The sequence below is a fragment of the Rhincodon typus genome, chromosome 16, assembly GCF_021869965.1.
Source record: "Rhincodon typus isolate 14 chromosome 16, sRhiTyp1.1, whole genome shotgun sequence".
NCBI classification, from domain to species: Eukaryota; Metazoa; Chordata; class Chondrichthyes; order Orectolobiformes; family Rhincodontidae; genus Rhincodon; species Rhincodon typus.
Window position 1 is genome coordinate 24,200,393 of NC_063347.1, and position 16,076 is coordinate 24,216,468.

General features: G+C 40.6%; 1 protein-coding gene across 4 annotated transcripts in view; it reads left to right on the plus strand.

Annotated features, from left to right (window-relative positions):
- The first annotated feature begins 245 nt into the window (after nucleotides 1-245).
- fbxw12 (F-box and WD repeat domain containing 12) overlaps nucleotides 246-16,076 on the plus strand; it is a 32,075-nt gene continuing 16,244 nt past the window's right edge. Inside the window, exons 1-2 of one of the 4 annotated variants that reach the window (XM_048606753.1) lie at nucleotides 246-323; nucleotides 15,025-15,062. Coding sequence is in view for 2 of the 4 variants with exons in the window: in XM_020526615.2 (XP_020382204.1) it covers nucleotides 12,512-12,613; nucleotides 15,025-15,062 (140 nt within the window). In the remaining 2 variants the exon portion in view is untranslated. Of the gene's footprint in view, nucleotides 324-12,474; nucleotides 12,614-15,024; nucleotides 15,063-15,088; nucleotides 15,167-16,076 lie in introns of those variants that run through there. The other 3 variants (XM_020526615.2, XM_048606755.1, XM_048606754.1) reach the window with 3 other exon arrangements.

A 16,076-nucleotide genomic window follows, 5' to 3' on the forward strand; every position in this document is an offset into this window, starting at 1 on the left:
TTAACTTTAGAAAATATATTTTGACATCATGCATGAAATTCATAAGAAATCCAAGTGTGCAATTTTCTTCAGATGAAATTTCTATATTTGCTGTAACTGTTCATTCATTGGTAAGAAGTATTGTTATCAGTGGACGTACAAGTTTGAATAAATATTTTGCTGTTGTAACAATCAGTTCAGATTGATGAACTGACTGGTTGGGTGAACCATTAAATCAGAACAACGCTGTCTTTACTAAAAGAAAATTTAACACAATTGAAACCTTTTTTGACCTTGGGAGTTACTGACAACAGCAGCTTTGCTCAGTTGGACACAAACAAAAAGTAAGTACAATGCTAAATGACCTTTCAGTCTTTCCCATTTGTAAATGGAGCAGCATTTTCCTTTGAAGTACATTCCTGAGGCAGCACCTGGTTACAGGTTTGAAGGCAGGTCAGAACTATTGTCAATTATGACATTGATTTAATGGACCAGTCAGAAGAATTATTTTAGTTTGCTATTTTGGTCATCCATTACATTGATTTAATTCAATTTTAGGAGCAAAGACCACTGTGACTTGTCCTCAATTGTGAGCATAGTAATCTCTGGTAAGCACTATTGATCAAGGGTGGAATTCTACTGCAAAATAATGTTCAATGTCTTTCAGCTGGAGCAGACAGTGCCACTTGCTGGTCAAGGAAAGGGATTTCAAATCACTGTAAACAATGATGTGGAGATGCTGGTTTTAGACAGGGTTGGGCAAGGTCAGAAGCCACACGACACCAGGTTATAGTCCATCAAGTTTACTTGAAGTCACAAGCTTTCGAAGCGCTGCTCCTTCATCAGGTGAAGTGAAGAAAAGCACACAGACACAGAATTTATAGGCAGAGAGATCAAAAGATTGTACAAATGGTTTGAGTGGAGTGTCGATAGGATGAATAATAAATCTCTGCAGGTGATCAAAAGTGTCAGACGGTGTGAGTATAATGTCAACATCTGAATACTAAGTGAGGGGATGACCCATAATTCAATTAATTGAGGCAGAGAAATAATAACAACAAATTAAAAATAAGGTGTTGCTGGAGACAAACCAAATGGGGCTGGAATAACATGATACATATAAGAGTCACATGTTGAGGGTCTAACCAAAGTAACAAGTAATCCTAAACTGTAATAGCTAATTAAGGTAGAGAGATCATAATAAGTTATCAAGGTGATTGTGTCAAAATAGGACAGTAAGGAAGGTTTTACAAATACAGAACAGTGTGGTGGGGTTACATGTAGTGCAACATGAACCTATGATCATTGTTGAGACTGTTTTTGTGGGTACGGCACTTGGCTATCAGTTTCTGCTCAGCAATTCTGTGTTGTTATGTATTTCAAAGGCCGTCTTGGAGGATACTTACCCGAAAATTGAAGGCTAAATGTCCTTGACCGCTGAAATGTTCCCCAACTGGGAGGGAACATTCCTGTCTGGTGATTGTTGCACAGTGTCCATTCACCTGTTGTCATAGCATCTGCATGGTCTTGCCAAAATACCATACCTCGGGGCATCCTTACCAGCAGCGTACAAGATAGACAATATTGGCTGAGTCACATGAGTATCTGCCCTGGACGTGATGGTTGGTGTTCCTACGTGTGATGGTAGTATCCATGTTGATGATCTGACATGTCTTGCAGAGATTGCCGTGGCAGGGTTGTGTGGTGTTGTGATCAATGTTGTCCTGAAGGCTGCATAGTTTGCTGTGAACGATGGTCTGTTTAAGGTCTGGCGGTTGTTTGAAAGCTAAAAATGGAGGTGTAGGGATGATTTTGGCAAGATGCTCATTGTCATCGATCATGTGTTGAAGGCTGCGAAGAACATGGCGTAGTCCCTCTGCTCTGAGAAAGTACTGGATGATGAAGGATACTCTATCAGTCATGTCCTGTGTCTGTCTTCTGAGAAGGTCATTGCGGTTTTTTGCTGTGGCATTTCGAAACTGGCGATCAATGAGTTGAATATCGTATCCCGTTCTTATGAGGGCATCCTTCAAAATCTTTAGGTTCCTCCTCATCTGAGCAGATCCTGTGTATGCGCAGGGCTTTTCCATAGGGGATGGCTTCTTTAATATGTTTAGGGTGGAAGCTGGAGAAGTGCAGCATTGTGAGGTTATCTGTGGGCTTGCGGTAGAGTGAGATACTGAGGTGTCCGTCCTTGATGGAGATGCATGTGTCCAAGAATGAGACTGATTCAGAAGAGTAGTCCATGGTAAGTCTGATGGTGGGATGAAACTTGTTGATATTGTTGTGTAAACTTTTCAATGATTCCTTGCCATAAGTCCAAAGGAAGAAAATGTCATTCATGTATCTTTTGTATTGCGTTGTTCAGAGGTCCTGCGCAGCAAAGAAGTCTTGCTTGAACTTGTGCATGAACATGTTGGCATATTGGGGGTGCAACTTTTGTCCCCACAGCTGTTCCTTGTGTCTGGATGAAGAACTGGTTGTTGAAGGTGAAGATGTGGTTGAGGATGAAGCGGATGAGTTATAGGGTGGCGTCTGGAAATTGGCAGTTGTTGGTATTGAGTACTGAGGCTATTGCAGAGATGCCATCGTCATGGGGATTGCTGGTGTAGAGTGCTGAAATGTCCATTGCGACAAGGAATGTTCCTGATTTGACCAATCCACGGACTACTCTTTACTCTACTCTGTACGGGGCAGATGCTCATGTGACTCAGCCAATGTTGTCCACCTCGAATGCTGCAGGCAAGGATGCCCCGAGGCATGGTATTTTGGCAAGACCATACAGGCGCTATGACAACAGATGAACAGGACACCATGCAACAATCCCCAGACAGGAATGTTCCCTCCCAGTCAGGGAACACTTCAGTGGTCAAGGGCATTCAGCTTCCAGTCTTCAGCCTCTGAGACACACAACAATGCAGAATCACGAGCAGAAACTGATGGCCAAGTTCCGTGCCCATAAAGATGGCCTCAACCATGATCTTGGATTCATGTTGTGCTGAATGTGACCACACCACACTGTTCTGTATCTGTAAAACCTTCCTCACTGTCCTGTTTTGGCACCATCGTCTGGATAACTTGTTATGCGCTCTCTGCCCTAATTAGTTTGTACAGCTTTGGGTTTTTTGTTACTTTGGTTAGACTCTTGGCATGTGACTCATAAACCTATCATGGTGTTCTGGCCATTTGGTTTGTCTCTAGTGTCACCTTTTTTAAATTTTTTGTAATTATCTCTCTGCCTCAATTAATCAGATTATGGGTCATCCCCTCACTTGCTATTCAGATGTTGACACTATATTCACACCGTCTGACACTTTTGATCACCTGCAAAGACTTATTATTCAGCCTGTCGACACTCCATTCGCACCATTTGTACAATCTTTTGATCTCTCTACTTATAAAATCTGTGTCTGTGTGCTCCTCTTCACTTCACATGATGAAGAAGCAGCGTTTCGAAAGCTTGCGATTTCAAATAAACCTGTTGGACTATAACCTGGTGTCATGTGACTTCTGCCACTGTAAACCAGCACAAACATCTGTTTGCCTATAGGATGTTGTGTACTCAAGAATAATTAGGACAAGCACAGGAAACCAAAGCTTGTGGAGGGAAGAAAATACAGATGTTGCTGTTTCAACTAATGCACAATTATCAACATAATAGGATGAAATTTCTGATCAGCAAAATCTGGGTTGCAGTATTTCCCAGCTACTGAGCTGTGTATTGCTGTCTCTATGCAGGAATTAAACAATTAACAGGTTAACATGGAAATTATGCTCATAGGAACTTAAAGCAAGTGCATTAAGGATTGCTATGTATATTTTAGCAAACAAAACTCTCATTCCAACAAGCTCCCAAAGTCTGAAATTTAGCATTAACCAACTTCAGCTCCTAAACAACTATCAGTCTCACTAACTTTCTATAGCACGTAAAGCACTCCCACAAATATCATTTGTTTTCTTTACATATATTAAATAATCACTGTTTTGTGTCTGTGATGCAATTTCAACTTACTGGGTGCTGTTAGTCACAACATAACACCGACAAGCACATTCTGAACTATATAAAGTTCCAAACAATAATTAAACTGGCAATGAAACAGGCTATGATTTACTTCAAACAATTAGACGTCATGGACTTAAAAGTAAGGCTGACTTAAACATAGATTCAACTGAGCAGCAAATTGGTGTTTTATGCATTACTAAATGGCTATTTCAGTAGCAGGCCATCAAGTTGCATTTGCCTTTAGTTAGATTATCCTTTGCATGTCAGTTGAAAGAAGTTTTGCCATCTAGTGCTGAAAGTGTGGCCTGATGGCAATGCAATGAGGAAATTGGAGCATCTGGCATTATGAATGAACAGTACTTTTCTTCTGGCAGCACCATCTTGTCCACGTTTGGCCCTTACCAGATTCTGCTGGGTTGGTAGCCTGTGCCACAGTGAACCCATCTGCTGAGAGATTGCTCAGAAGTGGGAATCCTTTGGGTAAAGAATGCAATGTTGCTGTGCTGTTTACCAGCTTTACTCTCAGTCCCAGCTCTGTGGACTTGGGGGACAATTCAGCCTTTACTGTTTCTGCTCACAGTGATGAAATTGATACTTCACTGAAATAGCAGGTGCCAACATCCATAACAATCTGCACATTCAGTAAAGTGGATGATAATAAAAGAGAAGAAAGCAACAGAAAACAAAAGCCTCTACTTTAAGGCTAGTGATTGCATGCATCCCCTGCAGAAGACCACAAATGTGGTGTTCACAATGTATAAAATTCTGCATCCCATTTTTGAGACCACGCTAATTATTTGCAAATTACACTTCACAATTGTTAGAAACATTGTAAAGTTTTGTATGACAAGGAGAGTCATTGTCAGAAATCAAATGGACCTTAAATGCCAAGATGGTTTTAAAAATCTTCATTACCTGACACCAAAGCGGAATTAATTCCTTATAGTGCTGTTATTGACTAATTGCTAAAAGATTAAACATACAGAATTATTGATAATTTTCAACTAATTACTTAGTCAGGATTAACAATATTATAATGTGCATTGAGGAGGAGTACACCAGACTGTCCCTTTGTGTCTTCTGTGACTACCTACAAAAATCAATGGAATAAAATTTGATGCAACTGATCTATATTGGGAGACTAACAATTTTCATCCCAATACTACCAAGGAGATGAATTCGAAACTTTATCCCATATTTTCCACCGATTGTCACAGACCAATTAGCACAAGTGAGAATTCATATGCACTTCTTAGCACTGTAGAAAAAAATGACAAATCATCCTCTTATCTGACTGAGATCAACTGACTCCATACGATTTTATCCAGGGCTGAAGTTCTGCTTTATCTACCATCCTGACATAGATGCATAGAATTCTGTCTCCTGGAAGGTCAATTTTTTTTAACAGGAACAGACATTCTCTAAAATTCTGCAATTGCTTCATGATATTAATACGACAACTATCTTGCATGGGGGATGTGAAACACGACCCTCCCAATGCCAGACCAAGATTATGTAAGGTTGGTTGATAGCTCCCATAATATTAATAATTTACCTGAGACGGGGCATTCAACTCATTTGAGGTAAACTGCCCTCTGGTGTCAGTATTACGTACTACCTAGATAGAAAACTCAACCTCAATTACATCCATGCCAACACTAAACTGACTACTGTAGACATACATTATCTAGTATGTGGGTGACTGCAAGGTCATTACTTGCCTTGCACCAGGTTTGCAAGACTTCCTTCAATTTTGCATACAAGAAATGTGTCCTTTCCTTGAACGTTATCAAAACATGCATAATAACCCACATCTGGTAGTCAAATATTCCACCTCCATTATATGTAAAAGGAAGGCTCTGGAATATGTTGAGTACTTCTGACACTTTGGCAGCCACGTCTCTCACAAAATTACAGGAGATTCAACATGAGATCAGTTATGGTAGCTGGACCTTCTATAAACTATGGGAGCCGGTTTGTGACGACACAAACCTCCGCAAGTCAACAAAGATCCAAATGTACAGAGCAGCTGTGGTCACCACACTCCTGTATTACAATAAGACCTGGGCTGTGTATCAACAACACAACAGAACACTAGAGAAATTCCACCTGCAACGCATGTGCTGCATAATCTCGTTTCAGTGGGAGAATTGTCAAACATTGCTGAATCTCTCCTTGAAGTATTATAGCCTTGATATTAATGACCAGGAGGAGTTTGCTAACAACCATTCAAAATGGCAATAATTGAGTTACAATGTCTTAATGGTGAGGCAGAATGGTGATATAGAAAGAAGGAAAAGGAAGCAATGTCTGCACTCTAGATACCACTATCTCATGGGACATCCTGCCCAAGTGCTCACAGATCTGCGGGCCGAGATTCAGCCTGGTTTGGAAGACCATGGCTGGAACCCACAATCTTGGATCGACATTATCTTTGAATCAAGTAACAGTTAATAATGATGCTAAAATTACTCTGTAAATGCTTGTAAACTTCCTTTGTACCAAATACAATATAAAGCAAGAGATTAGTTTTTGAACTATTTCTGGATATGGGTGCCTCTAGAAAGACCAGAATTTAGATTTTAGACACTGGATTTTTACAACACTCTGAAACCCTCTTTTTGATCGTAGTTTTTTTTTCTAGATTTTTAGAAAAAGACTGATTTTAAATTTGAAACTGTCATGATGGACTTTTTGGTTGAGATTCCTGGATTACTAATACACTAATTTAACCACTATACTTCTGCATCATTTTACTTGTGCAATCAAGATGCCCTATAGTTGATATCAACACAGATATGGCAAAATCTTACATCCACTTGTTCCAAAAAAATGAGACATTGCTGCCCTCTTCTGAACAACATAGGGATGAATTGAATAATTCAAAAAATAGTGCTCCTAAGAACTGAATGAAAGCAAACCACATTTTGCTAGTGTGCGCTCGCACTTCAGTTTACTCAGAATGAACATCTTTTACAGTAGTTTGGTAAATTACAATCAATAACTTTTCTATTTTTAGTAATCATGCTTTAAACCAAGTTAGACAATTTAAAGATTCTCTTGTGGTTGGTTGGCTCGCCGAGCTATTTCGTTGTTTCGCAGACATTTCGTTACCCTGCTGGGTAACATCATCAGTGCAGCCTCTGATGAAGCGCTGTTGTGTTTTCCCGCCTGGTATTTAAACTCTGGTGTCTGCTGAGCTGGGTTACTGCACTTCCGGATTTCCTTCGCAATGGAGTGTATATGGGGACTAGCTCTACGTGTTTATTGATGGCTTTCATAGTGGAGAACCAGGCCTCTAGGAGTTCCCGTGCTTGTCTCTGCTTCGTCTGTCCCAGGATCCTGGTGTTGTCCCAATTGAATTGGTGGTTTTCCTTATCCATGTGGATGGAGATGAGTGAGTATTGGTCGTGTCTTTTTGTTACCAGTTGATTTTTGTGTACTCTTGTGGTTAATTTCCTTCCTGTCTGTCTAATGTAATGTTTGTCACAGTCTTTGCAGGGAATCTTGTATATGACATTGGTCCTGTCCATGGTGGGTAGTGGGTCTTTGGTTTGGGTTAGCAGTCACATGAACATCAACTGGCAACAAAAAAGACACGACCAGTACTCACTCATTTCCATCCACATGGATAAGGAGAACTACCAATTGGATTGGGACAACACCAGGATCCTGGGACAGTCAAAGCAGAGACAAGCATGGGAATTCCTAGAAGCCTGGTTCTGCACTAAGAAAGCCATCAATAAACACATAGAGCTAGACCCCATCTACACTCCATTGCGAAGGAAATCCGGAATTGAGGTAATCCAGCTCAACGGACACCAAAGTTTAAATACCAGGCAGGAAAACACAACAGCACTTCATCGGAGGCTGCACTGATGATGTTACCCAGCAGGGTAATGAAACGTCTGTGGAACAACGAACCCGGTCGGTGAACCAACCAACCACAACATCCACAACCCGAGCTACAAAAATCTACTTTAAAGATTCTCTCTATATCTGAAATACCATATAAAAATATTTCATATGATAATTCTGCACTTAAAATTCTAAATAATAATTTTCATTAATAATATTCATCACACTGTTTAATATTCTTCTCTTGTTTACTCATTAATTATTGTAAAAATACAGGCATGTACAAACAGAAAGGGCTGATGGACAATTCATATAGATTCAGAGCTGCTTTGATGATTGCTCCAACTCAAAAGCAAGTTCAGTTTTATTCTTTTCTAAGTGTCTGGGCAAGCATGATCCAAACTTAGAAAACTCTGCTTATCACAGAACTCAGTCATGAATTGCATATCCTATTCCACATATATGGGTCTGAAATGGCTTGCTGCAGTATCACTGTGGCCTTAGTGCAGCAGAAGAAAGTTAGGGAATGTGGTCTGAATGAGGCCCACAGCCAAGACAGTGAAATGACTCCTGAAATGGACTTGTCTTCATGAAATGTAGCAATCATCTGAAAAATTATTGGCCTGAAGTTGGCTAATGTCAGATTGCGTGGTATACTTGGGAGTTGAATGATTTGATTGTCTGAAATATTTGCATTTGCATAAAATTTCATGCAATTACAATGCAAAATCCAAAGCTTTTCTTCATAGAGCTGAAGTACATTGTCACATTCAGACTCCTTCAACATTACACAATCCTCCTTCAATCCTCCCTTGCAAAACAGTTTCTCTTAAATCATCAGCAGCTTGCTTTTTTGTATCATTTGTTGGTTAAGTACCTGATAAGTCCCAAGTGATGAGAAGCATTATAAAACTGTTTCCTGCAGGATCTGGCAGATTTTATTCATTTTAATGTCACTGGAATGCAATTGTGGCTTGTGCTCTTTAAATTGCTTGAATCCTCAGATACTGATATCTAGAAAAAATCCAGGTTTGGGCTAACAAGCAGCAAGTGACATTCGCACCACACAGATACCAAGCAATAACCATCTCTAACAAGAGAAAATCTAATCATCACTCCTTGACATTCAATGGCGTTACCTTTGTTGAATCCCCACTATCATTGACCAGAAACTGAACTGGACTAGCCATATAAATACAGGGGCTACAACAGCTGGTCAGAGGCTAGGCATACAGCAATGAGTAGTTCACCTCCCGATTCCCCAAAGGCTATCCACTGTCTACAAGACACAAGTCAAGACCACGATGGAATACTCCCCATTTGCCTGGATGACTGCAGCTCCAGTAACACTCAGGAAGCTTGACATTATCCAAATATTATCCCTCTATGTCTTGTTTACTGAAAGTACCACAGTTATATTGGGGATATCCCTGATTTAACTTGAACTGCAAATCTTAAACAAAAATGTGGTATACATGCACTGAGATGACAAATGGAATATTGAACCTTCTTGCTGTCATGCACTCATTGACAGGTTTGGAAAGAAATAAAGGGAAAGGGACATAAACATGCAAAACACCAGAAGAATTGCATTGCATTACTGTTGGATTTCGTTTATGACTGTAACTACCTTAATGCCTTATCTTATAGCACTAAAAACTGTATAAGAAGTTCAGAACGTATTTTATTTGTTCATGGGCTGTGGGCATTCTTGACTAGGCCATCATTTATTGCCCATCCCTAATTGCCATGGAGAACTTAGTGATAAGTTGAACCACTGGAATCCTTGCTGGTGGGCAGGGAGTTTGAGGTTTTGACCCATCAACAGTGAAGGAACAGCAACATAGTTCCAAGTCAGAATGGTGTGACAATTGGAAAGGAACTTGCAGGTCGTGGCATTCCCATGCATCTGCTGTCCTTGTCCGTCTAGCTGATAAAAGTCATGGATTTGGAAGGTGCAGTTGAAGCTATCTATGTGAATTGTTGCAATGCATCTTATGGATGATACACACTTCTGCCACTGTGCATTGGTGATGGAGGGAGAAAATGTTGAAGATGATGGATGGGATGTCAATGAAGTTAGCTGTTTTGTCCTGGAAGGTGTCAATTGTTATGAATGTTGTCAGACCTGTGTTTATCCAGAGAAGTGGAGAGTATTCCGTCACACTCATGATTTCTGCCTTGTAGATGGTGGACAGGCTTTGGGGAGGCAGGAGATGGTTTACTGGCCATAGAATTCCTAGTCTCTGACCTGCTCTGGTAGTCATATTATTTATATGACTACTCCAATTCAGTTTCTGTTCGAAGATAGGACCCAGTATGTTGAGAGTGGAAGATTCAGCAATGGTGATGGCATTGGCTGTCAAAGCATGATGCTTAGATTCTCTCTTGTTGGACAGTCGTTGCCTGACACTAGTTGCAGCAATGAAACTTCCTTGGAAGTCACACAACTAGCCTCAATAACTTATGTATGTTGTTGCTGTGGCAATATAATTTTACTGGTTACAAAGCTATGTAAAATCACATTTAAAGTACAATAGCATTCCTAAACTCATTTGAGGTCACAGGTCATTCTGACCCAAAATATTCTCATTATTTTGAAATAACACTTGTACCATCCTCTATATTATTCATTTTCATAATACTCTGATCAATTTCAAGCAAGTTTTGTACAAATCTAATTATGTTCATAAAGCAAAAGCAGAAGTTGCTGGAAAAGCTCAGCAGATCTGTGAAGAGAAATCAGAGTTAATGTTTTGGGTCCAGTGACCCTTCATAATTCTGTTCATAATTGGCATTAATTTGAAATCCACAGTTTACATTTTGCGGTTGCCAGCCTTAAGCAGGGTATTTTCCATTGCTTCCAGCTGATACCACTGAAAGAACAGCTAATTAAACCCAATTGAAACTGGATCCTTGGAAGCTAGGCCTTTTTTGTTAGTTGCATATAAAACTAGCCAACATGGTGCAATTTAGCTCGAGTGCAATTCACAATGCAATGCCGGAGTTATTGGGAGAAGGGAATAAAATGTACTATTGCTGTTGCCAAAACCATTTCAGCCTCCACAGATTGATACTTGCTCTGCACTGAGAGAAGAAGGTGGTTAATTGGTGGGTATCTGGCAAGTGATTAAAGTTTATTCTATTCCAAAGGTTCGAAATAGTATAACAGCTGATGGTAAAGTTAATGAAATATACATAAACATCACTAAGTATAAAGTTGAATAAAATAACTAAGTAATTCCTTAGAATACATTAACGATGGTGGGACAAGCAACATGTCACAGTTGCAGCATTTGGGAGCTCTTTTATACCAATTTGTTCCAAATCAAACATGTCTGTGATACGTATTTGAAACTCACTCAGCTTTGGATAAGACTTTATGAACTGCAGACTGAATTCCAGACACTGCCATGTATCAGGAAGGGGTAAAGTCAGCTGGATTCTTTGTACTGGGAGGTAGTCACACCTCTTAGTGTTGGATCCTCTGCTTTGGTGAGTGTTCACAGGCAGCAGAGTGTGGCTGCAAGTGAAGCAGGCTAGAGGAGATGGGGTGTAAGAGGAGCTTTTGAAGTAGTCTAACAGGTTTGCGGTTCTTTTAGTTTGTCTGGATGAGAGTCAGGGTTGCAGGAAAATCACAATCACCAGAAAAGTGAAACTGAGTAAATTGTTGGAGCTGTGAGTTGACAAGTCCTGGTCCTGATATACTGCCATCCTAGGATCTTAAACAAAGTGACTGGTGAGATAATTGATGCATTGGTTTTAATTTTCCAAAAATTCAAGGAAGATATCATTAGATTGAAAAGGTCAGAAGTCACACAACATCAGGTTATAGTCCAACAGGTTTATTTGACATCACAAGCTTTCAAAGCTCTGCTCCTTTGACAGGTAGGGCCACTGCACCTGAAGCTTGTGATAGCAAATAAACTGGTTGGACTATAACCTGACGTTGTGTGACTTCTGACCTTGTCTACCACAGTCCAACAGAGGCACGTCCACATCATTAGATTGAAAGACAGCGAATGTACTGATTTTTTCTCGGGGAGGGTCAGAGGCAAGAAAGACAGAAGTAGGAAAATATAGGCCAATCAACTTTTGTCATAGGGAAAATATACACTCAATTATAAAAACCGAAAGAACTGTTGTAAATTAGAAACAAACACAGAGGAACGGTACGAGGAAGGGTCACTCGACCCGAAACGTTAACTCTGATTTCTCTCCACAAATGCTGCCAGACCTGCTGACCTTTTCCAACAATCTCTGCTTTTGTCAGCTCAACTGTAAGTACGCTCCAGTTTAATGAGGACAGAAGTCACTCCTCGAACCGAGAAACACCTCGGTTTATTTCAAAGACACGTTGCAATGTAAAAGTGTGTCAGTGCTGTATTGGATTCTGTGCTGGAATGTCCGCAGTGGCATGTTGAATGCACCGCCCTGACGGGTAATGGGGAACTAAAACTTGAGCTAAGGCTGCTTCATAGTCTCTATCGAGCTGGCTTTGATATATTTGCAGCTTTGATTCAAATAATTGATCGTGTGGCTCAAAGTCTCGAGTTTGTTCTATATTTGTGCCTTTTGGGATGCCATAGTGGAGAGAAGAGCCCGGAAGCTGTCTATGATTGGCATTTGTGTCAAGAAGTGGCTCCAGTGTGTTGTGGAGGTGTAGCTGGGATGGAGAGTGATCCAGGACCTGTCCTCACACGTGATTGTTTAATCTACATCTTCACTTACCTGGAGGCTGACGATTTGAGACGGGTTTCTCAAGTGAACGAGGTAAAGAGCTGGCCGAGGGGGGTTGTCCCAAACATTGTTAGCAGAAAGGACGTGGAGTTGCGGAACTGAGTACCTAGCAATCCCGAGCCTGTTCAAAACTCCACACCGACAACAGTCAGCACCACCCTCCCCCAACACCAACACTGGGAAGCCCAAGGAAAACTGGATGGGATTGGACCTGAGAGTCGGTATTACTCCTCCCGACCTCCAGTGCCCACCCGTTTAGCACAGGAGTTCCATCTAGAAATGTTACAACCTGATTTATTCTGTTCATTTTTCTTCGGGGTGTACAACATAACCTAAGGCAAGTGACACTTGTCAAATCTTAATTTAGGAATGTCTAAGAGTTTCCAGGCTATGGATGGGAGACTGTTGCACGAAAAGATACTGTATTTATGAAAAAGAATTATTTCTAAAGGGAATTGAAGAACTCTTGGGTCGTTTACAGATTACGTTGTGCCCAATTTAAAGAGAAAACCCAGTTTAAATCTTGAGAAATCGTGACTACAACTCATTTGGACATTTTTGCCTCAAACCTAGAACGTTAATGAAATTGACACATGAAATAGGAAAGAAGCACTAACAAAACCATTTCAGTCTGAAACAAAAAAGTTACAGGGCCTGCAGCTTCCTGGATTCCAGTGATGCTCTTATTCTGTCTTGCTAACCAAAGTCACACGCAGTATCTCTGTAACTGTGACGATGGTGCATTAATCCTACTTGTATGGCTTGACCATCATTTCTGACTTGCTTGATCTGAAGTGACTGAACACCCAAAGTTAAATTCTTACCCTTGTGTTTAAATCCATTTATAGCCCCACCGCTTCTCACAGATCTCCTCCAGTCCATGTAACCCCAACTTGCAATGATTATCATAGAATGATTTAGCAACAATGGCAGGATTGATAAATCAGTTATGTAGTTTAAATAAGCAGCCACTCAAACTGTAAACCCCTGTGACCAAAGGATTCTCAGTCACCAAAATATAATCTACATTGGAATGAGCTATTATTACACTGACTTAAAAGTATCTACGTGGTTACATTTGTTCTGGAAGGTCCAAACTTGGAGTACTCATTGCAGCAAACCATAAACTATCCAAGTTGTCAAATTTGTTAACGTTCTTTGATGATGTGACCAGGAAGGTTGATGACGCCAGGGCAGTAAACATAGTCTAGATGGATTTCATAAGGCCTTTGATAAGGTTCCAAATGGTAGGCTCCTCTGGAAGGTAAAATCGCATGGAATCCAGGGAGAGCTGGCAAATTGGATACACAATTGGCTTGATGGTAAGAAGCAGAGGGTAATATTGGAAGGATGTTTAGTGGACTGGAGGCCTGTGACTAGTAGTGTGCCTCAAGGGTCAGTGCTGAGCCCATTGCTGTTTGTTATCTATAACAATGACATGGATGAGAATGTACAAGGCATGTTTAGTAAGTTTGCAGATGACACTAAAATAGGCGGAACCATGGACAGTGAGGAAGGTTATCAGAAATTGCAGCAGGATCTTGATCAACTGGGGAAGTGGGCCTAGAAATGGCAAATGGAGTTTAATATATATGTGTGAGGTGTTGCAGTTTGGAAAGTCACATCAAGGTAGGAGTTTCATGGTGAATGGTAGGGCCTTAAGAAATGTAGTGGAACAGAGGGACATTGGAGTTCAGGTGCATGGTTTTCTGAAAGTAGAGTCACAAGTAGTCAGGACAGTGAAGGCAGCTTTTAGCACACTGGTCTTCATCAGTCAGGGCATTGAGTAGAGAAGTTAGGAAGTTATGTTGCAGTTGTACAGGCCGTTGGCGAGGCCATACTTGGATTATAGTGTTCAGTTTTGGTCACCTTGCTATAGGAAGGATGTTATTAAACTGGAAAGAACGCACAAAAAATTTACAAGCATGTTGCCAGGACTCAAGGGACTGAGTTATAGGGTGAGGTTGGACAAGCTAGCATCTTTTTCTTTACAGTGTAGGAAACTGAGGGGGGATCTTATAGTAGTGTATAAGATCATGAAAGGCACAGATAGGGTGAATGCACTCAGTCTTTTTCCCAGGGCTGGGGAATCGAGGATTAGAGGACATTAGTTTAAGGTAAGAGGGGAAAGAATAAATGGGAATGTGAGTGCCAAAATTTTACATAGAGGGTGGTACGCATATGGTGTGAGCTGCCAGTGGAAGTAGTTGAGGCGGGTACATTAATAACATTTAAAAGGCATTTGGACAAATACATGGATAGGAAAGGTTTCTAAGCATATGGGCCAAGAGCAGGAAAATGGGGTTAGCATGGATAGCATGGACCAATTTGGGCTGAAGGGCCTCTCTGTTTTGTAGGACTCTATGACTCCATAAATTAATAGATTTTCTCCTTTAAATTCAAACCCTGACAGAGAATAAACAGTTGATATCTTGTGATTACAGGCTTGGAATGATGCTGCAGAAACACCCTGGCTGTGGAGGTAAGACCAGACCATTGCTGTCACGTGCATGCTCTGTTGTGCCCGCATTTGTGTAGTACCTGTCACGATGCCAGGAAATCCCAAGGCAATTTACAGTGAATAAGGTGAAGTCACTGTTGTAATGCAGGAAATATGATGAAACAAATCACAGTGTAATATTATGTTGAATGTTGATGTTTGAGGAATAACTTTTGATCAGGAGGAACCAAGCTGTTCTTTGAGTTGGTGCCACAGGATATTTTACATCTACCCAATAGGTTAGATAGGGCCTTCGACAAAAGGTGGCCTTTTTGCTAGTGCATTCCATCTCTGAGCACAAATTTACTTCTTGTACATCAACAACATCCTCACTAAACCCCTTGTCATCCAGCACCCCTTCATGCTCCCAATATCAGTTAATATTGTAAATGATTTCTCCTATATCTCATACACTTTCAAAAGTTTTTTATTTATTCATTCACAGGATATGGGCATCTCTGGCTGGGTCAATATTTATTGCCTATCCCTAATTACCCAGAGGGCAGTTAAAAGTCAATCATATTGCTGTAGGTCTGCAATCACACGTAGGTAAAGACAGCAGTTTCCTTCCTGAGAGGTCATTAGTGAACCAGATGTTTTTTTTCCCGACAATCAACAACAGTTTCATGGTTATCATCAGCCGCTTAATTCCAGATTTTTATTGAGTTCAAATTTCACCATCTGCTATAGCAGGATTCAAACCTGAACCCCCAGAACATTACCAAGATCTCTGGATTAATAGTCCAGAGATAAATACTACTAGGCCACTGCCTCACCTACCGTGAGCTATCATCCTTCCTCGTTAAATACTATGCTTGACCCCTCTGTTCTGACAAACTATTATTTCCATTTCCAAGCTCTTCTCAGTCTGAAGTTAGTGAATGGACTGTTGCCTACTAAATCTATGTACATATTTCCAATCAGGTTTTTGCATCTCCCGTAGCCAAATGTATAAATTAAGTGAGATAACAAGGTGTAGAGCTGGATGAACACAGC